Here is a 22,554-nt window from a genome sequence, read left to right on the forward strand (position 1 = left end):
AACCCTCGACCCATTCCTGAGGTCCTGAGCGCTCTGGAGGAGATTTTGTACTTTGCTCCGGTCATCTTTCCCTCGATCCTGACTAGTCTCCCAGTGCCTGCCGCTTAAAATCATCCCCACAGCATGATGCTGCCACCACCATGCTTCACCGTAGGGATGGAGACAGGTTTCCTCCAAACGTGACACTTGGCATTCAGGCCAAAGAGTTCAATCTTGGTTTTATCAGACCAGAGAATCTTGTTTCTCATAGTCTGAGAGTCCTTTAGGTGCCTGCAAACTCCAAGCAGGCTGTCATGTGCACTGAGGAGTGGCTTGCGTCTAGCCACTCTACCATAAAGGCGCAATTGGTGGAGTGCTGCAGAGATGGTTGTCCTTCTGGAAGGTTCTCCCAACACCACAGAGGAACTCTGGAGCTCTGTCAGAATGACCATAGGGTTCTTGGTCACCTCCCTGACCAAGGCCCTTCTCCCCCGATTGCTCAGTTTGGCAGGGCGGTCAGCTCTAGGAAGAATCTTGGTGGTTCCAAACGTCTTCCATTTAAGAATTATGGAGGCCACTGTGTTTTTGGGGACCTTCAATGCTGCATAAATGTTTTGGTACCTTTCCCCAGATCTGTGCCTCGACACAATCCCGTTTCTGAGCTCTACAGAGAATTCCTTCGACCTCATGACTTGGTTTCTGCTCTGACTTGCACGGTCATCTGTGGGAACTTATATGGACAGGTGTGTGCCTTTCAAAACCATGTTCAATCAATTGAATTTACCACAGGTGGACTCTAATCAAGTTGTAGAAACATCCAAAGGGTGATCAATGGAAACAGGATGCACCTGAGCTCACAGCAAAAGGTCTGAATACTTTTTTCTAAAAACCTGTTTTCACTTTGTCCTTATGGGGTATTGTGTGTAGATTAATGAGGAAAAAACAAAAGAATAAGAATAAGGCTAACATAACAAAATGTGGAAAAAGTCAAGGGGTCTGAATACTTTCTGAAAGCACTGTATAATGTGAAATAGGACAAATATAAGCGCCCACCTAATTATTATTATTTATGTGACTCCCTTTCCATCCTCGTCATCAGTTGGCATCAATGCCCCCACAAACCCATCCCAGGAAAAGCTGCGTCTCCACCCCACCCCTCTCCACTCCAGCAACAGAACAGGCCTGGGGCCTGAAGCTGACTGAGGCATGGGCACTGGTGGAGCCAGGGACTCTCTGTCTCCATAACCACCAGCAGCCGTTTCCAATTCAGCAGCTCTTTGAACAATGGCTCTGCTCTCAATCGGTCCAGTTTTCCATTTCTTTTTCCAGTGCTTGTGCAGATCACTGCTCACTGCTCTATGCCAGGAAGCTTTTACCCGGAACGATCAGTGGCATTCCTCACTGTAATTCCTCTCAGGGTCATTATTTCCCCAGAAACAAGGGCCAGATATTGTTAGTTGTCACCTTCTCCATGTCATCTTTGAAAAAGTGCAGAAAACTTCTCCCTTCTCCTCCTGCTATTGGCTACAGTAGTCAAAATGTTAGTATTTTCCTATTGAAATCCTTTCTAACGGCTACATGTCATCTTGGGCTAACCTATAGTTGTACTTTTATAAACATCTTGCTAATGAAGAAGTAAGAGTCCAAATCTAGGAGCGTTACATCATAGAGAACATCGTTATTTCCTCTGAGATTCGATGAAGTCTCCTGTCAGTATCAGATACCAACTGAAGCCATGTTTTCAGAAACAAGTTTTAGCTAGTCAAGTGAGTGAGCACTTTAATTACAGCTGTGATCCATGAGGCATGAGAGGAAAGAAGGAATAAAGAAAAAAGTTCAACAAAAGCAACAAACAGGCAAGGAAAAACAAAGGTTGGACGACGACAGGGACTAAGCAGCTGTGATTGAGTTTGACCATAGATGGGCTCGGCAGCTTGGTATGGAGAAGTAGTGGAGTTTGGGCATCAACAACACCGCTCCATTTTCCTCCATTCTCCTGACCTTTTATAGAAGCAGCCATGTATGTCACCTCAGATTGCAGCGAATTCCCCTGCGGATGCCCCAGGGGATGCCACTCACTGGCAGAGGGGTACCGCCAGCCGGGCACAATGGTCGTTTGTCTTGGAGAAGGTGAATGGTGTTGGGAATGTCAAACATAACATTTGGGGAGGAAGCCCTCCCTGATTAGACCTGCTCTGAACTGTGATCATAAGCTCTTAACGAGCTCTGGGTCATCAAAGAGCCTGCCTGCTGCACAAAGCGAGTTGTGCACTGGACAAATTACACTTCAAAGCCAAACTTTGAACTTGAAGTTAACTTTTGAATCTTACATGCCACTCAGACGGCAATCTGCTGTCATATTTGATTAAAGAAATCAACTACAGCGAATACAGTTATGTGCTTATTCCAAATGCTCTAGGAAAAACCTAAGGAAGAAAGACAATCCAGGTCCAAGCCATATCTCAATCCCAGGACATGGAAGGAGGAGTTAGTGAGTGAATTAATTAATAAATGAAAGAGAGAAAGAGACAGAAAGAGAGAGAGTGACAGAGAGAGGAAGAAAAAGCATGAGTGAGAGAGCACAAAAGAGAGAGTTCTGAATCTGACACACAAACATGCCTCAGTCTGGGATTGGAGACACAAACATGCCTCAGTCTGGGATTGGAGACACAAACAAACAGGAAATGGAGAATTGGAAGCGGGGGCAGCTGTTTCAGATCAGGGCCCATGGGAGACACGGGACATTGGCATCTCTTTTACATTTTGGGAGAGGAGAAGCTCTCTGTCTGGCTCCAATCGGGGCCACTCAGCATCATCATCATTATTACCACCATGCAGCTTTAAATACAGGGCATGGGCCAGCAGACAGGGGTAGATGACACACAGAAGACGATACAACTATATTTTGGGGACTGCTGTATGAAAACACTTTACATGAACATAAATATGGTACAATTATCCAGGGGGTGGCAGGAGTCCTCGGGTTTGAATGGAGATATATGCATACTGTATATATCCTGCAGTATGTGTACTGTCTATGCATGGAGGTCTCCTGTAAACACCTGAGGCAGACTAACCTGCTCTTTATCCTCCGTCACCACTGCCTCAACTCTGTTATTACGGTTACAGTATTCAGAGGTGAACTGTACTGTACCAAAACACCATACTGAGCTAAATAAGATATTGAGCTATATAATAAGATAAGTATTTGAAAGAAATAGATGGCAATCCATCAATCCAAGATGGCGTAGCAGTCAGACGTCTTTGTCCTGTCGTGTCCCTTGTATATATCTTTTTACATCTTTTTCTTCGCATATAATTAAAAAATATTTTCCTAAACCTCAACTTCTAAATACTCTTCTGCAACCCGCCTCACCCAATGTGGTGTGGAGCTGTTTTTCTTCTAAAGTATTTCTATTTACTTCGGATCTGGAATCCCTCAACTGAAGCTAGCCAGCTAACTACCTACCAGTTATCAGTCAGCAAACCATTGCTAGCAGTCATCAGCTAACCTTTAGCTCAGAAAGCTCTCGCCAGTTCGAACAACGTGACTCAAACCAGAGCACAACGTACCTATTATTATTATTATTATTTTTTTCCCCCATATCCCCGGATTCCTACCGCAAACTCTGAACATTTTCATCTGGATCTTCGCAACTAGCTAACCGCAATCCCGGGTGACTACTCCTGGCTAGCATTTCCATCCCGGAGCAAGCACCAATTAGCCTGAAGCTAGCCCGGCCAGGGCTTCTGTGATACCACCGAAGCCCACTCCTTTGCTACAATATCCAGACCCCTTTACTGCCGGTACGGGGCAGAAACGGGGCGGAACCCCGCCGATCCTCTACGACTGGAATACCAACATAATCTGCCCGAGGATTCCAACAGGCCCCTCAGGCGCGACGTCCGCTGAAGGCCCATTCTGCTAACCGCGGCCTGCTAGCTACCTAGAGCTACCTGGAACCCTACTAATTCCACGACTGGTCTATCGACGTAACCACACGAAGAGGCAAAAACAGACTTACCACCATCGCGACGTCCCCCAAAGGCTAACTTGCTAGCACCGGTCTGTTAACTGCTAGCTTGCTTGCCCTGGTCTGCTAACTGCTAGCTTGCCTGCTCCGCTCTGCTAACTGCTAGCCCCGGTCTGCCAAATGCTTGCTTGCTAACCCGGTCTGCTAACTGCTAGCTTGCCAGCCCCGGTCTGCTAACTGCTAGCTTGTTTAGCCCCGGCCTACTAACTGTTAGCATCGGCCTGCTAACTGTCTGAATCGCCGTGTCCCCAGTCAGCCCAACCACTCACTGGACCCATATGTTCACTTGGCTACTCATGCCTCTCTCTAATATCAATATGTTTTGTCCATTACTGTCCTGGTTAGTGATTGCTGTCTTATTTCACTGTAGAGCCTCTAGCCCTATGCGATGACTCTATACATATGCGATGACATCACCTGGTTTAAACGTCTCTAGAGACTATATCTCTCTCATCATTACTCAATGCCTAGGTTTACCTCCAATGTACTCACATCCTACCTTACTTTTGTCTGTACATAATAATGAATCTATGCTATCGTGCCCAGAAACCTGCTCCTTTTACTCTCTGTTCAAAACGTGCTAGACGGCCAGTTTGTATAGGCTTTAGCCGTACCCTTATCCTACTTCTCCTCTGGTGATGTGGAGGTTAATCCAGTGCCAAGCTCCACTCCCATTCCCCAGGTGCTCTCATTTGTTGACTTCTGTAACCGTAAAAGCCTTGGTTTCATGCATGTTAACATTAGAAGCCTACTCCCTAAGTTTGTTTTACTCATTGCTTAAGGACACTCTGCCAACCCGGATGTCCTAGCTGTGTCTGAATCCTGGCTTAGGAAAACCACCAAAAACCCTGAAATCTCCATCGCTATTTATAACATTTTCCGCCAAGATAGAACTGCCAAAGGGGGCGGTGTTGCAATCTAGCCTGCAGAGTTCTGTATTACTATCCAAGTCTGTACCCAAACAATTCGAGCTTCTACTTCTAAAAATTCACCTTTCCAGAAACAACACTGTTGCCGCTTGCTATAGACCTCCCTCTGCCCCCAGCTGTGCCCTCGATACCATATGTGAATTGATTGCCCCCCATCTATCTTCTGAGCTCGTGCTACTAGGTACCCTAAACTGGGACATGCTTAACACCCCTGCCATCCTACAATCTAAGCTTGATGCCCTCAATCTCACACAATTTATCAATGAACCTACCAGGTACAACCCCAAATCCGTAAACACGGGCACCCTCATATATGTCATCCTAACTAACTCGCCCTCCAAATACACCTCTGCTGTTTTCAATCAAGATCTCAGCGATCACTACCCCATTGCCTGCATCCGTAATGGGTCTGCGACCAAACGACCACCCCTCATCACTGTCAAACGTTCCCTAAAACACTTCTGCGAGCAGGCCTTTCTAAATCGACCTGGCCGGGGTATCCTGGAATGACATTGACCTCATCCCGTCAGTAGATGATGCCTGGCTATTCTTTAAAAGTGCCTTCCTCAGTCTTAAATAAGCATGCCCCACTCAAAAAAGTTAGAAGTAGGAATAGGTATAGTCCTTGGTTCACTCCAGACCCGTCTGCCCTTGACCAGCACAAAAACATCCTGTGGCGTTCTGCATTCGCATCGAATAGCCCCTGTGATGTGCAACTTTTCAGGGAAGTTAGGAACAAATATACACAGGCAGTTAGAAATGCTAAGGCTAGCTTTTTCCAAACAGAAATTTGTATCCTGTAGTACTAACTCAAAAAAGTTCTGGGACACTAAAGTCCATGGAGAATAAGAGCACCTCCCCCCATCTGCCCACTGCTCTGAGGCTAGGAAACACTGTCATAACTGATGAATCCACTATAATTGAGAATTTCAATAAGCATTTCTCTAAGGCTGGCCAAGCTTTCCACCTGGCTACCCCTACCCCGGGCAACTGCCCGGCACCCTCCACAGCAAACCGCCAATGCCCCCACCATTTCTCCTTCACCCAAATCCAGATAGCGGATGTTCTGAAAGACCTGCATGATGTCATCTATAAAATAGCCTCCAACAGTCTACTCAACAAACGGAATTCAGTCTATCACAGTGCCATCCGTTTTGTCACCAAAGCCCCATACACTACCCACCATTGCGACCTGTACGCTCTCGTTGGTTGGCCCTCGCTTCATACTCGTCGCCAAACCCACTGGCTACAGGTTATCTACAAGTCTCTGCTAGGTAAACCCCCGCCTTATCTCAGCTCACTGGTAACCATAGCAGCTCCCACTCGTAGCATGCACTCCAGCAGGTATATCTCACTGGTCACCCCCAAAGATAATTCCTCCTTTGTTCGTCTTTCCTTCCAGTTCTCTGCTGCCAATGACTGGAACAAACTGCAAAAATCTCTTGAGCTGGAGACTCATATCTCCCTCACTAGCTTGAAGCACCAGCTGTCAGAGCAGCTCACAGATCACTGCACATAACCCATCTCTAAACAGCCCATCTATCTACCTACCTCATCCCCATACTGTATTTATCTTGCTCCTTTGCACCCCAGTATCTCTACTTGCTCATTAATCTTCTGCACATCTACCATTCCAGTGTTTAATTGCTTTATTGTAATTACTTCGCCACCATGGCCTATTTACTGCCTTAACCTACCTCATTTGCACTCACTGTATATAGACTTCTTAAAAATGTTGTTCTACTGTATGTTTTGTTTATTTCATGTGTAACTCTGTTGTATGTGTCGAATTGCTATGCTTTATCTTGGCCAGGTCGCAGTTGCAAATGAGAACTTGTTCTCAACTAGCCTACCTGGTTAAATAAAGATGAAATATTCAAATACTCAATGTTTACATATAATAACATGCATTAAGAGTCAGACATTCCCTAGTGATAATGGCGGGGGCTGACTGCTGAGTGCTGGTGGACTGATTGAGTCTCAGTAGGAGGTCGACTCTGGTTGACTCTGGCTGTGCTCGGACACTGTGGGGTGTCAATTCCAATATCACGGTCACCATGGTGGCTTCAAAGTCTCTCAGTGGTCAATACATAGCATCAGCAATTCAGGGTAAATATACATGATTGGTTCTGACAGGACCCTGCTTAGTCACAATGAGAACATGTCTAAGAGGCTGATGGACTCAAAAGCTTAACACCCACCTGAGTGATTCACTGCAATCTCTCTGGGCAAACAAACTTTCTAGCAGAGACTGTGTGAGCTGTAGGAGTGTATGTTTTTCCATTACCACCAGCAAAGTAGCATCATTAGACTGAGGAAGAAAGGGCATTTCAGATCATAGTCAGAGTCCTTATGGGGATGATTACTTTAAATAGGAACTTCACCCCCAACTTTGTGGCTAGCTTCTCATACAAACAGAACTTGAGCTCCCCTAAAACTCTTGTCTCTAGGCAAAGCCCACTCATGTTATGGTGAGATCATAGGTGGTCTCATATACTGTAACTGGTCTCATAAGGGGAGCAGTCCACCCAGCCATCAGCCGGGCTGCCACCAACAGGCCCAGATACAGTGAGAAAACCGATGCCAGGCAGGCCGAGAGAGAGTTTATTTATCCTTGGAGGGAGCTATGAGCAACACATTTTTCAACCCTATTAAATTCCCCACAAGGCTCCAACTGAAGCTGCATATCAAACTCATCTGGAGCTCATTATGGTTTTGTTAAATCGTTGGACATTTAATTTATGATCGGCAATCAATGATCGTCAGAATCCACCCTTTCATATACAGTGCATTTGTATTCAGACCCCTTATTTCCACATTTTGTTATGTTACAGCCTTATTCTAAAATGTATTAAATAAAAAAAACATCCTCATCAATCTACACCCATAAATTCAAAGTTACAATTATTTTTTTTATTTTTTGCCCCCAAAATACTGAAATATATAAGTATTCAGTATTCTTATTTATAGAAGTATTCAGACCCTTTGCTGCGAGACTCAAACTTGAGCTCAGGTGCATCCTGTTTCCTTTGGTCATACTTGAGATGTTTCTACAACTTGATTGGAGTCCACCTGTGGAAGATTCAATTGGACATGATTTGGAAAGGCACACACCTGTCTATAGAAGGTCCCACAGTTGAGTCGAGGCACAGATCTGGGGAAGGGTACAGAAAAGTTTATGCAGCATTGAAGGTCCCCAAGAACACAGTGTCCTCCATCATTCTTAAATGGAAGAAGTTTGGAATCACCAAGACTCTTACTAGAGCTGGCCGCCCGGCCAAACTGAGTAATCGGGTGAAAAGGGCCTTGGTCAGGAAGGTGTCTCTGTCACTCTGACAGAGCTCCAGAATTCCTCTGTGGAGATGGGAGAATCTTCCAGAAGGACAACCATCTCTGCAGCATTCCATCTGGTAGTGGCCAGATGGAAGCCCCTCCATTGGAGTTTCCAAAACGCACCTAAAGGACTCTCAGACCATGAGAAACAAGATTCTCTGGTCTGATGAAACCAAGATTTGGCCTGAATGCCAAGCATCACATCTGGAGGAAACCTGGCTCCATCCCTATAGTGAAGCATGGTGGTGGCAGGATCATGTTGTGGGGATGACTGGGAGACTAGTCAGGACTGGGAGACTAGTCAGGATTGAGGGAAAGATGAATGGAGCAAAGTACAGAGATCCTTGATGAAAACCTGCTCCAAGCGCTGAGGACCTCAGACTGGGGCAAAGGTTCACCTTCCAACAACCCTAAGCACACAGCCAAGACAACACAGGAGTGGCTTCGGACCAGTCTCTGAACGTCCTTGAATGGCCCAGACAGAGCCTGGACTTGAACCTGATCGAACATCTCTGGAGAGACCTGAAAATAGCTGGGCAGTGACACCATCCAACCTGACAGAGATTGAGAGTATCTGCAGAGAAGAATGGGAGAAACTTCCCAAATACAGGTGTGCCAAGCTTGTAGCGTCATACCCAAGAAGACATGAGGCTGTAATCGCTGCAAAAGGTGCTTCGACAAAGTCCTGAGTGAAGGGTCTGAATACTTATGTAAATGTTATATTTCCATTTTTTTGCTTTGTCATTATGGGGTATTGTGTGTAGATTGATGAGGGCAAAAAAACTAATTGTACACTGCATAACAATGAGAGTGAATGACACTGAAGAAAAAAAAACAAGATGCACATACCAATTTAAGACTTGGAAAAACAGAATTCTGCTCATGTATTGGGAGATTCCACTGAATGTTTTAGTTGAAGAAATGTTCATATTGTTCTATATCCCATTACTTCTAAAATAACCTATTTTAATGAGTGGAGAATTTGGAGCAATCTTCATAAATCAATATTTCTTCCGTTTACTCATTAATCCCATGGCTAGTATTCAACTGGATGGACATTTACAGTATCTGACTACAGCAACGTTGTGCTTTACATTTGTACCTGGAGGGACACTTTTACCAGACAAACAATTATGATTTATGACAAACAAATGGATCCATGACAACCCTTATCCCAAATTCAAGGTGATATCCTGCGTAAACTAGAGAATATATGCTGACGTGTCAGTTTCTGCTGGAGCAAGGGGCAGTTATCCACACGGTTACCTTGACAACAACTTACGGAATGTTCACATACCATTTGAACGCCTGAGCAAACCGCACCAACTAATAAAAAGGTCCATCTCTCCTGGCCAAAATCCCCCCATAAAGCGAGTGGGGCCTGCATCGTCCCCGGCTCGGTGGAGAGTGAGCCCAGCCCAGGGGCCTGGGAGGCAGACAGGGGGAATCAGAAGTGTCCCAGTTAACTTTTCCACTTCAGGGGAAAGAAAAACAACGGTGCTGATCAATCAGTGGGGATGTGGAGAGGCATGCTGCCTGCCGAGGGGCCACAATGGACCCTGGCTCAATGGGCAGAGTGGCCAGAGCCCACGTGAAAAGGCCTGGCTCTGTCAGCTCACAGCCCTCACTCTGTGGAGAAGAGAAAACATCCCCCTCCCTCGTACTCCACTCTCCTGCCTCCACCACCCCCACACTAGCTTTAGCCTGCCCGTCAGACAGCACACCCCAGGCCTGCCAAGCCAGACAGCAGCTCTGCTCATGTCAGACCTGAAATAGCACATCAGTCCCGGCGATGTCTTCTCAATCTGTTTGGATATGGTGGTGGGGAGGAAGAGCAGGGAGACTGGGGGAGACAGCAAGGAGGAGAGGGGAGACTGATTGAAGGCAAAGGTATATTTTAAGACGTTGATCTGGAAGAGCGCTTTCTGAATATTTTTATCTCAGGCTAAAGAAAGCAGAGAGAGCCATTTCAAGTAAAAACCTTGGACTTGAACAACATCTAGTGACATTCCTACTGCTGTATGCCAAGCCGCCATCTCTCTGCTCCACAGCAACAACCACAACTTTGCACTCCAACCTGCCACACCCCCCAAAATAGACTGGGGTGAAACCAGTGGCTTGTGTGAAGGCTGGGCTGCTGCGAGCCTGTCTGCCCATCGGGACGTACAGTATGGATGGAAGGAGGGATAGACAGATAGATGGAGGGATGGGATGGGAGGATGCAGGGGTTGTCCTCCCCTGGATAAAGAGTTTAGTGGGGAACATGGTGAGTGTCACAGTGCAGTTGGCCATCCCCCAGTATGATGGTTTATACAGTAACCATCCCGTCCCTGACACAGGATGAGGCAGCCCACCAAGGCTACCCTCAGGAACCGCAGAGTGTAGAACTGGAAACCCAGACCGGTGATCCTGCCCCTAATGGCCCAATGACGAGCCATGTCTTCTGAAAAAGAAGCTTGGTTTTGGCCTGGCTCGTCCCAACAGGGATGCTGTTGTGGTCACTTGATGTTATGAACAGACATGCTGCTTCCTACTGATTCTTGGAGGTGGCCAGCAGCGGGGCCAACTCAACAGCTCCAGGCTTGGCTCAGGGTATCCTGGGAGGAATCCGGGACCTGATCCAACTGTCGTCTTTAGTAGGCTGGCCTCTTCCTTTTGTCATGGTGTGCTGGTCCAGCAGATTGGCTAGCTAGTAGCTAGCACAGGGCAAAAGCAGTCATGCGCCATGACAAAATAAGATACTTAGATTGCAGGAACAACTTTCCATGTTCTGTATTTCAATACATGGAAATTATCTCCACCCATCAATTTGGAAGCCAGGCTAATGAATCATCCAACCCAAAACAAAATTAAGCTTTTTTGTGCATTAACATAACTGTACATTTGATATCTTTATCAAGCCCATTATCTAGCTCAATGGAAGGCTATTGTCATCAGTAATGGTGGCTGAATATGGGCCTATACACAGCTACTGTGCTCTATGTTCTGAATCCATTGTGCATGAGTGACGTATGATGCTGTCAACTCTGCTCAGTCTCCTCATCGTTCCAGTGTGGGTTTCTGGGTCGGGTACAATGGGTATCTCTGTGCTGGAGCTGGTTGTATCGTATAAGGGAGGGGAGTGATGGTTCTGGGGAATTGTTTGGGAATGGCAGAGGCCCTCCCATGTCCCAAGTGTCCCTCTGCCTCTCTCCACCTTCTTTGCCCATCTCCTAGAGCTCCCCAAGTGCCCCATCACACAACGGCAGGCCTTGTAAGGCTGGGGAAAGCCAACACCAGCCTCCCATAGGCCCTGTCATCAGAGCCACTATTGTACAGGGCATTTTCTCAGGATATCCAACACTCCGGTAAATGGGCGATCCAGCACATCCCAGTTTCCTCACTTGGAGAGCCAAAACATGGGTGGAAAAGCCTTTTAGACGCTTTTCAGAGTGGCTGATCACCTGATACAGCAGTACTCTGCACCTCTCAGGCGGGACAGAGGGCCTTGTCAGGGGAGCGGAGGCCCCGCTGCTCACAGGGCTGCAGTGTTCCTGCCAGCAAGTCGAGAGCAGCACAACACTACAGCACAGTGTGTCCATGCAGGCAGGGCAATCCTCTTTCCAACCGTATACCCACCGAGCATACTGAAAGGGCTCCACTCACTAATCCCACATCCTGGGTGGGAGGCTCGTCTCCTCTTTCAGACCAGAGAGGCCTCCACTGGAGGAAAAGCCCCACCAAAATCCCCCCTCATCCACCAGTGTGGATCCTGGTTAACAGCAAGCTGTCAGGCTTTGAGGACAGAGAGAGCTCTACAAGACAGGCTCCAGCCAAGCCACATTGGAGGTGGAGTGGGTGAAGTGGTGACTGAGGGCTCCCAGGGTACTGTCTGTAAACAGTAGGTCAGCTCTGTCAAACCACAGCAAGGAGAGGACACTAATACTGTTAACGTGTTACATGTACAGGTCTGACAAACAACCAAAAACATGTATCTAGCATGTCATGTCTCTTCAGTTCAAAAACACGGTAGTGTGTGACTCCAAACATTTGGTTAAACAGGGGGGGGGGGACAAGTTGATACTGGAGTGAGACAGAAGGAATGTGATGGCTCCCAGAGGGGGTGAGAGAGGGGAAATGGATTCCAAACTTGAGGTGAAGAATGAGGGAAAAGGGTGAGCTTATCCTGAAATTGTCCGAAAAAGTTGTGAGTAAAGATTCTAGACCCTTTGGCCCACCTGCCTTCATAAATACCACAAACATGTAAGGTCATCTCAGAGAGCCACGAATGACAGAGGAGCATGTAAGTCAGTGCATTCATTAAAGGCTGCAGATAAAAATCTCAGACAACTAAATAGATCTTAATAGTCGACACCCCAGTCTGCCTGGGGCATCTGTGATACATAGCTTCAAAAGTTCACAAAGAACATCTCATAACAAAACAATGTCCTTAGGAACGGTCTGCTCTGCACGGTGATCCATGATTCATGTCTGCACAGACAGGCATCCATGCACCCTCCCCTGCTCAGCACAACCTTTTGGAGTATGTCAACATGCACAGCTAATACTCTTAAATCACGTAAGATAGAGTGACTGAATTTGACTGAAATTGAAGGAATGCAGCTTGCAACATAAGCTGATTTATTTCCCAGTCAAAAACTCCTGTTCTAGAAATAGGACAGACATACCACAAAGGGGAGAGGATTGACCAGACCCCCAAAGGAGTTTTGACAGACAGCTTGATAGTGATGATAATTGTAACATCTGTCAGCTATGTGCTCTCAGAGAGATCATTAGAGTATACTGAACAGTACAAGTTACTTGGCTGGCAGCGATGGGACCAGACTCATCATTAAAATAACTCAAGAGAATATCCCATATCAGACCAGAAGTTTCAGAGTGGCCTCTGCTCAAGTCATCTGCCCCTTAGATGAAGAGCTGAGTTCAATCTTCATTTTCCAGGCCAAAGAGACCATATTTATCTAGCTCCAAGAAATATTCACAGAACTTATAAAATGAATGGAATTCCATTCCCTGTCTCCCAGCCATTAAAGGTCGTGTCTGTTTTTCCTGCTCTGTCATCTCCCATGTTGTGTCTTCTGTAGGGCCTGTGCTTGGGACTGGGGCTGTTATACATAGCTGGAATATCTTATGATGAACTTTCCCACAACATTCGCTCTCCTTTGGCTCACTTTCCAGACGCCTCTTTTAGTTGCTGGAATAGTAAATAAGCAGAGTGAATTCATGAAGAAATCAGCTTATATCCCAACCCCATATTTTACTGCTAGTGAGACAAGTGAATATTGCACTAATGAGTCTAATATACTGTAGCAAACCACTAAAAGGTCAAGTCTATTGTTTTACTGAGAGCTAATCATTCTCTTCCTTACATTGCTATTTGAATAAACCATTTCCAGATTGTATTCCAACGTAATGTCAGATCTTTAAAAAGTGTCTACATTGTAACGTACAATGGCCTTGGAAACTTCCATCATCAAGCTGTGCATTTCTTTGGAGGTCAACGTTTACACTGATGGGTTACGTACGTTGAAATAACATAGGAAGGAAAGGGTCTGCTATGGGACCTTGTCCCTGAGTATGAGACAGACCTACCTGTGACAGTGGTCTGGACAGTCTGTGACTCGATGTCTTCTCTTCTGGAGACCACGAACGCAGCTGGATGCTATGAAATGACAGAGAAAGATTACACTGATAATGGTGTTTGCCATCTCATCCAAAATAACCATAATGGTCTCAATCGAAATACTTCACTTGACCAAAATGTAATAAAAAGTGCTTAAAAAGGGATAACATAAACATGGTATAACACTTCTCATTACCTTTCATATTCATTTATAAACTGTGCGTATTTAGGGTCATGGGATCATATTTACTAGGTCTCAAGATTAGTAGAACAGGAATAGATAAGGATAGTCGAACAGCCCTAGAATGTTTTTACGTTGAAATGCTAGTCATTTAGCAGACGCTCTTACCCAGAGCGACTTACAGTTGGTGTGTTCACATATATCACAGTGATAGAAAGTACATCTTTCCCCAATAAAAGTGCCAGTAAGGGGGGAAAAAGTAACGTGTGAGTGTTCACAAAAGGCTTTTTATGTGTATTTTGGGATTATTTCAGAAGGTATTTGAAGAGGTACGGTTTCAGGTTTTCAGAAAATGGGCAGGGACTCTGATATCCTAACTTCAGGGGGAAGCTGGTTCCAACTTTGGGGTGCCAGGACCGAGAAGACCTTGGACTGGGCTGAGCGGGCGCTGCCCTCCCATTGGGGGTGGAGGGACAAAAGACCAGAGGTGGCAGAACGGAATGATCGTTTTTTATTTTTTTATTTCACCTTTATTTAACCAGGTAGGCTAGTTGTGAACAAGTTTTCATTTTCAACTGCGACCTGGCCAAGATAAAGCTTAGCAGTGTGAACAGACAACACAGAGTTACACATGGAGTAAACAATTAACAAGTCAATAACAAAAAAAAACAGATATACATTGTGTGCAAAAGGCATGAATAGGTAGGTGAATAATTACAATTTTGCAGATTAACACTGGAGTGATAAATGATCAGATGGTCATGCACAGGTAGATATATTGGTGTGCAAAAGAGCAGAAAAGTAAATAAATAAAAACAGTATGGGGATGAGATAGGTAGAATTGGGTGGGCTATTTACCGATAGACTATGTACAGCTGCAGCGATCGGTTAGCTGCTCAGATAGCAGATGTTTAAAGTTGGTGAGGGAGATAAGTCTCCAACTTCAGCAATCTTTGCAATTCGTTCCAGTCACAGGCAGCAGAGAACTGGAAAGAAAGGCGGCCAAATGAGGTGTTGGCTTTAGGGATGATCAGTGAGATACACCTGCTGGAGCGCGTGCTACGGGTGGGTGTTGCCATCGTGACCAGTGAACTGAGATAAGGCGGAGCTTTACCTAGCATGGACTTGTAGATGACCTTGAGCCAGTGGGTCTGGCGACGAATATGTAGAGAGGGCCAGCCGACTAGAGCATACAGGTCGCAGTGGTGGGTGGTATAAGGTGCTTTAGTAACAAAACGGACGGCACTGTGATAGACTGCATCCAGTTTGCTGAGTAGAGTGCTGGAAGCTATTTTGTAGATGACATCGCCGAAGTCGAGGATCGGTAGGATAGTCAGTTTTACTAGGGTAAGTTTGGCGGCGTGAGTGAAGGAGGCTTTGTTGCGGAACAGAAAGCCGACTCTAGATTTGATTTTAGATTGGAGATGTTTGATATGAGTCTGGAAGGAGAGTTTACAGTCTAGCCAGACACCTAGGTACTTATAGATGTCCACATATTCTAGGTCGGAACCATCCAGGGTGGTGATGCTAGTTGGGCGTGCGGGTGCAGGCAGCGAACGGTTGAAAAGCATGCATTTGGTTTTACTAGCGTTTAAGAGCAGTTGGAGGCCACGGAAGGAGTGTTGTATGGCATTGAAGCTCGTTTGGAGGTTAGATAGCAGTGTCCAAGGACGGGCCGGAAGTATACAGAATGGTGTCGTCTGCGTAGAGGTGGATCAGGGAATCGCCCGCAGCAAGAGCAACATCATTGACATATACAAAGAAAAGAGTCGGCCCGAGAATTGAACCCTGTGGCACCCCCATAGAGACTGCCAGAGGACCGGACAGCATGCCCTCCGATTTGACACACTGAACTCTGTCTGCAAAGTAGTTGGTGAACCAGGGAAGGCAGTCATCAGAAAAACCGAGGCTACTGAGTCTGCCGATAAGAATATGGTGATTGACAGAGTCGAAAGCCTTGGCAAGGTCGATGAAGACGGCTGCACAGTACTGTCTTTTATCGATGGCGGTTATGATATCGTTTAGTACTTTGAGCGTGGCTGAGGTGCACCCGTGACCGGCTCGGAAACCAGATTGCACAGCGGAGAAGGTACGGTGGGATTCGAGATGGTCAGTGACCTGTTTGTTGACTTGGCTTTCGAAGACCTTAGATAGGCAGGGCAGGATGGATATAGGTCTGTAACAGTTTGGGTCCAGGGTGTCTCCCCCTTTGAAGAGGGGGATGACTGCGACAGCTTTCCAATCCTTGGGGATCTCAGACGATATGAAAGAGGTTGAACAGGCTGGTAATAGGGGTTGCGACAATGGCGGCGGATAGTTTCAGAAATAGAGGGTCCAGATTGTCAAGCCCAGCTTATTTGTACGGGTCCAGGTTTTGCAGCTCTTTCAGAACATCAGCTATCTGGATTTGGGTAAAGGAGAACCTGGAGAGGCTTGGGCGAGTAGCTGCGGGGGGCGGGGGGGGGGGCGGAGCTGTTGGCCAAGGTTGGAGTAGCCAGGAGGAAGGCATGGCCAGCCGTTGAGAAATGCTTGTTGAAGTTTTCGATAATCATGGATTTATCGGTGGTGACCATGTTACCTAGCTTCAGTGCAGTGGGCAGCTGGGAGGAGGTGTTCTTGTTCTGCATGGACTTCACAGTGTCCCAGAACTTTTTGGAGTTAGAGCTACAGGATACAAATTTCTGCCTGAAGAAGCTGACCTTTGCTTTCCTGACTGACTGCGTGTATTGGTTCCTGACTTCCCTGAACAGTTGCATATCGCGGGGACTATTCGATGCTATTGCAGTCTGCCACATTATGTTTTTGTACTGGTCGAGGGCAGTCAGGTCTGGAGTGAACCAAGGGCTATATCTGTTCTTAGTTCTGCATTTTTTGAACGGAGCATGCTTATCTAAAATGGTGAGGAAGTTACTTTTAAAGAATGACCAGGCATCCTCAACTGACGGGATGAGGTCAATATCCTTCCAGGATACCCGGGCCAGGTCGATTAGAAAGGCCTGCTCACAGAAGTGTTTTAGGGAGCGTTTGACAGTGATGAGGGGTGGTCGTTTGACTGCGGATCCGTAGCGGATACAGGCAATGAGGCAGTGATCGCTGAGATCCTGGTTGAAGACAGCGGAGGTGTATTTGGAGGGCCAGTTGGTCAGGATGATGTCTATGAGGGTGCCCTTGTTTACAGATTTAGGGTTGTACCTGGTGGGTTCCTTGATGATTTGTGTGAGATTGAGGGCATCTAGCTTAGATTGTAGGACTGCCGGGGTGTTAAGCATGTCCCAGTTTAGGTCACCTAACAGAAACTCTGAAGCTAGATGGGGGGCGATCAATTCACAAATGGTGTCCAGGGCACAGCTGGGAGCTGAGGGGGGTCGGTAGCAGGCGGCAACAGTGAGAGACTTATTTCTGGAGAGAGTAATTTTTAAAATTAGTAGTTTGAACTGTTTGGGTATGGACCTGGAAAGTATGACATTACTTTGCAGGCTAACTCCTACCCCTTTGGCAGTTCTATCTTAACGGAAAATGTTATAGTTGGGTATGGAAATCTCAGAATTTTTGGTGGCCTTCCTGAGCCAGGATTCAGACACGGCAAGGACATCAGGGTTAGCAGAGTGTCCTAAAGCAGTGAGTAAAACAAACTTAGGGAGGAGGCTTCTGATGTTGACATGCATGAAACCAAGGCTTTTTCAATCACAGAAGTCAACAAATGAGGGTGCCTGGGGACATGCAGGGCCTGGGTTTACCTCCACATCACCCGCGGAAAAGAGGAGGAGTAGTATGAGGGTGCGGCTAAAGGCTATCAAAACTGGTCGCCTAGAGCGTTGGGGACAAAGAATAAAAGGAGCAGATTACTGGGCATGGTAGAATATATTCAGGGCATAATGCGCAGACAGGGGTATGGTGGGGTGCGTGTACAGTGGAGGTAAGCCCACGCACTGGGTGATGATAAGAGAGGTTGTATCCCTGGACATGCTGGTTGTAATGGGTGAGGTCACCGGGTTGGGGTGTAGGGTGTGAGCACAGTCTGAAGATGGGGAGGGGCAGTTCCTCTTGCTGCTCCATGGGCAAGTACTATGGTCTAGTAGTAAATGCAAGCTTCGACTGGAAGCCAGTGGAGTGTGCGGAAGATCAGGGTGACATGGGAGAACTTGGGAATGTTGAACACCAGGCGGGCTGCAGCATTCTGGATAAGTTGCAGGGGTTTGATGACACAAGTGTGGAGCCCAGCGAACAGCATGTTGCAGTAGTCCAGACAGGAGATGACAAGTGCCTAGAATAGGACCTGCATCGCTTCCTGTGTGAGGTAGGGTCGTACTCCACTGATGTTGTAGAGAATGAACTTGCAGGTGCAAGTCAATGCTTTGATTTTTGATGAGAACGACAGGGTGTTGTTCAGCGTCACGCCAAGGTTCTTTGCACTCTAGGAGGGGGACACCGTGGAGGTGTCAAACATGATGGAGAGGTCTTGGAGCGGGCAGGCCTTCCCCGGGCGGAAGAGCCGCTCTGTCTTGTCGAGGTTGAGCTTGAGGTGGTGGGCCGACATACAAGTTCAGATATCTGCCAGGCACGCAGAGATGTATGTTTCCACCTGGGTCAGAAGGGAGGAAGGAGAAAAGTAGTTGATTGTAATCCGCATAGCAATGATAGGAGACACCATGTGAGGATATGACGGTGCCGAGTGACTATGTATAGAGAGAAGACGAGAGGGCCTGGAACCGAGCCCTGGGGGACACCAGTAGTTGGAGTACTTGGTGCAGACACAGATCCTCTCCACATCACCTGGTAGGAGCGGGCCTGCCAGGTAGGATGCAATCAAAGAGTGTGCAGAGCCTGAGACGCCCAGCCCTGAGAGGGTGGAGAGGAGGATCTGATGGTTCACCGTGTTGAAGGCAGCAGATAGATCTAGGGGGATGAGAACAGAGTAGGTTCACTTTTGGCATTGCGGAGAGGGTCCATGACACAGAAAAGAGCAGTCTTAGTTGAGTGACACATCTTGATTAGGGTCAAGAAGATAAGTCTTGGAGACATAGTGAGAGAGTTGGTCAGAGACAGCCTGCTCAAGTGTTTTGGAAAGAAGGGATACCGGTCAGTAGTTTTTGATATCAGTGGAGTCAAGTGTTGGTTTCTTGAGTGGGGGAGCAGCTCAGGCTATTATGAAGTCAGAGGGAGGAATGGGAGAAGGTCTCCAGAGATGGTCTGGAGAATGGAGGAGGGGATGAAGTCGAGCAGGAAGGTTGTCGGGGGCCGGACCTCAGTAGTCGCAGGATTTCTTTTGGAGAGAGGGGGAAGATGCCACGGCGTTGGGTAGTTTGTCAGGCATTCAATTGACCCAGAGCAAAATCAGGTTTGAACTGTGACCTACAAAGTGACTCAGGAGAATAGAAGCTAGGCCTACAGACAGAGCAGAGCAGAGTGGTGAATGTTCCACAGCCTGGCCCTTTGTTGCTGTGAATTAACAGAGGGGAATGTGATATGCTGTGCACATCCTTTGTTACTACCACACAATCCCATGGCTCCATTTTCTGCCAGTTACTCTTGTACCTATTCACTCTGGTCCTGTGTGGGACTCAAAGGAGCACTTACAATAAGTGGATGCTCTAGTAGTCTACCCTACCCCCATCTCCAACTTATTTAAAAGCACCTGGATAACTGTGGAAACCTACTATCACTGACTATCCATTCAGGTATTCACTCTTCTATTCTCAAGCAACACATGCATCTCTTGGTCCTTTAGAGGGAGGTCAGATTGTGGTGCTGGTGGATGCTGTAGGGTACCTCTTGGTGCCGGTGGATGTGAGCCTCTCTCTCTTTCCCTCAGGACTGGACGGGGCCTCTGGGGAGTAGAGTCCAGGTGACAGAGAGGCTGGGCTGGAGATGGAGTACCCTCTGTAGTTCTGGTTCTCATCTCGACTCACCAGCACCGCCTCCTACAACAGAACAGGGCGTGACAGTCTGCATGATCAATTTAATGTATTTATCCACACAAAACTGTGACAAACTTCTAATCCATATTCCTAAAATAACTTGTCTTGCAACCATGTTTAAGAAATGGATTCACGATGTAAATAAAAAACATTTGTCTCCTTGCACTTTTAGTGGGTGTTCAGACGTTGTTGATAAGGTGTTTGAGATAAAGTATAAGTCAAAAGTTTGGGAACACATACTCATTCAAAAGGTTTTTCTTTATGTTTACTATTTTCTACATTGAAATAATACATGGAATGCGTAGTAACCAAAAAAGTGTTAAACAAATCTAAATATATTTTATATTTGAGACTCTTCAAAGCAGCCACCGTTTGCCTTAATGACATCTTTGCAAATGCTTGGCATTATCTCAACCAGCTTCATGAGGTAGTCACCTGGAATGCATTTCAATTAGCAGGTGTGCCTTGTTCAAAGTTCATTTGTGGAATTTCTTTCCTTCTTAATGCATTTGAGCCAATCAGTTGTGTTGTGTCAAGGTAGGGGTGGCATACAGAAGATGGTATTTTACCAAATAGGACTAAGTCCATAATATGGCAAGAACAAATAAGCAAAGAGATCAAATAAGCAAAGAGAAACGACAGTCCCTCATTACTTAAAGACATGAAGGTCAGTCAATATGGAACATTTCAAGAACTTTGAAAGTTTCTTCAAGTGCAGTCGCAAAAACCATCAAGTGCTATAATGAAACTGGCTCTCATGAGTACCGCCACAGGAAAGGAAGACCCAGAGTTACCTCTGCTGCAGAGGATATGTTCATTAGAGTTAACTGCACCTCAGATTGCAGCCCAAATAAATGCTTCAGAGTTCAAGTAACAGACACATCTCAACATCAATTGTTCAGAGGAGACTGCGTGAATCAGGCCTTCGATGTCGATTTGCTGCAAATAAGCCACTACTAGAGGACACGAATGAGAAGAAAATACTTGCTTGGCTAAGAAACACGAGTAATGGACATTAGACCGGTGGAAATCTGTCCTTTGGTCTGATGAGTCCAAATTTGCGATTTTTGGTTCCAACCAGCTTGTCTTTGTAAACACCATCTCATCTGCTTTGAGCTTAGCGGGACTATCATTTGTTTTTCAACAGGATAATGACCCAACATACCTCCAGACTGTGTAAAGGCTATTTGACCAAGAAGGAGAGTGATTGAGTGCTGCATCAGATCACCCAACCTCAACCCAATTGAGATGGTTTGGGAGTTGGACCGCAGAGTGAAGGAAAAGCAGCCAACAAGTGCTCAGCATATATTATTTTTTTCATTTCACCTTTATTTAACCAGGTAGGCAAGTTGAGAACAAGTTCTCATTTGCAATTGTGACCTGGCCAAGATAAAGCAAAGCAGTTCGACACATACAACAACACAGAGTTACACATGGAGTAAAACAAGCATACAGTCAATAATACAGTAGAAAATACTATATACAATGTGAGCAAATGAGGTGAGATAAGAGAGGTAAAGGCAAAACAAAGGCCATGGTGGCGAAGTAAATACAATATAGCAAGTAAAACACTGGAATGGTAGATTTGCAGTGGAAGAATATGCAAAGTAGAAATATAAATAATGTGGTGCAAAGGAGCAAAATAAATAAATACAGTAGGGGAAGAGGTAGTTGTTTGGACTAAATTATAGATGGGCTATGTACAGGTGCAGTAATCTGTGAGCTGCTCTGACAGCTGGTGCTTAACGCTAGTGAGGGAGGTGCGTTTCCAGTTTCAGAGATTTTTGTAGTTTGTTCCAGTCATTGGCAGCAGAGAACTGGAAAGAGAGGCGGCCAAAGGAAGAATTGGTTTTGGGGGTGACCAGAGAGATATACCTGCTGGAGCGCACACTACAGGTGGGTGCTGCTATGGTGACCAGCGAGCTGAGATAAGGGGGGACTTTGCCTAGCAGGGTCTTGTAGATGACCTGGAGCGACGAGTATGAAGCGAGGGCCAGCCAACGAGAGCGTACAGGTCGCAGTGGTGGGTAGTATATGGGGCTTTGGTGACAAAACGGATGGCACTGTGATAGACTGCATCCAATTTATTGAGTAGGGTATTGGAGGCTATTTTGTAAATGACATCGCCAAAGTCGAGGATCGGTAGGATGGTCAGTTTTACGAGGGTATGTTTGGCAGCATGAGTGAAGGATGCTTTGTTGTGAAATAGGAAAGCCAATTCTAGATTTAACTTTGGATTGGATATGTTTGATGCGAGTCTGGAAGGAGAGTTTACAGTCTAACCAGACACCTAGGTATTTGTAGTTGTCCACATATTCTAAGTCAGAACTGTCCAGAGTAGTGATGCTGGACGGGCGGGCAGGTGCAGGCAGCGATCGGTTGAAGAGCATGCATTTGGTTTTACTTGTATTTAAGAGCAGTTGGAGGCCACGGATGGAGAGTTGTATAGCATTGAAGCTCGTCTGGAGGGTTGTTAACACAGTGTCCAAAGAAGGGCCAGAAGTATACAGAATGGTAGGTCAATGAATTCGGCTGCACAGTATTGTTTCTTATCGAT

General features: G+C 46.3%; 1 protein-coding gene across 1 annotated transcript in view; it reads right to left on the minus strand.

The window, feature by feature from the left end:
* LOC139410908 (PDZ and LIM domain protein 2-like) overlaps positions 1–22,554 on the minus strand; it is a 60,634-nt gene that overhangs the window by 9,568 nt on the left and 28,512 nt on the right. The window contains exons 5-6 of the mRNA XM_071156566.1: positions 19,849–20,000; positions 13,868–13,937 (exon numbers count right to left, since the gene is read on the minus strand). Coding sequence (XP_071012667.1) covers positions 13,868–13,937; positions 19,849–20,000 — 222 coding nt within the window. The remainder of the gene's footprint in view (positions 1–13,867; positions 13,938–19,848; positions 20,001–22,554) is intronic.

Source organism: Oncorhynchus clarkii, chromosome 6 (genome assembly GCF_045791955.1).
Source record: "Oncorhynchus clarkii lewisi isolate Uvic-CL-2024 chromosome 6, UVic_Ocla_1.0, whole genome shotgun sequence".
NCBI classification, from domain to species: Eukaryota; Metazoa; Chordata; class Actinopteri; order Salmoniformes; family Salmonidae; genus Oncorhynchus; species Oncorhynchus clarkii.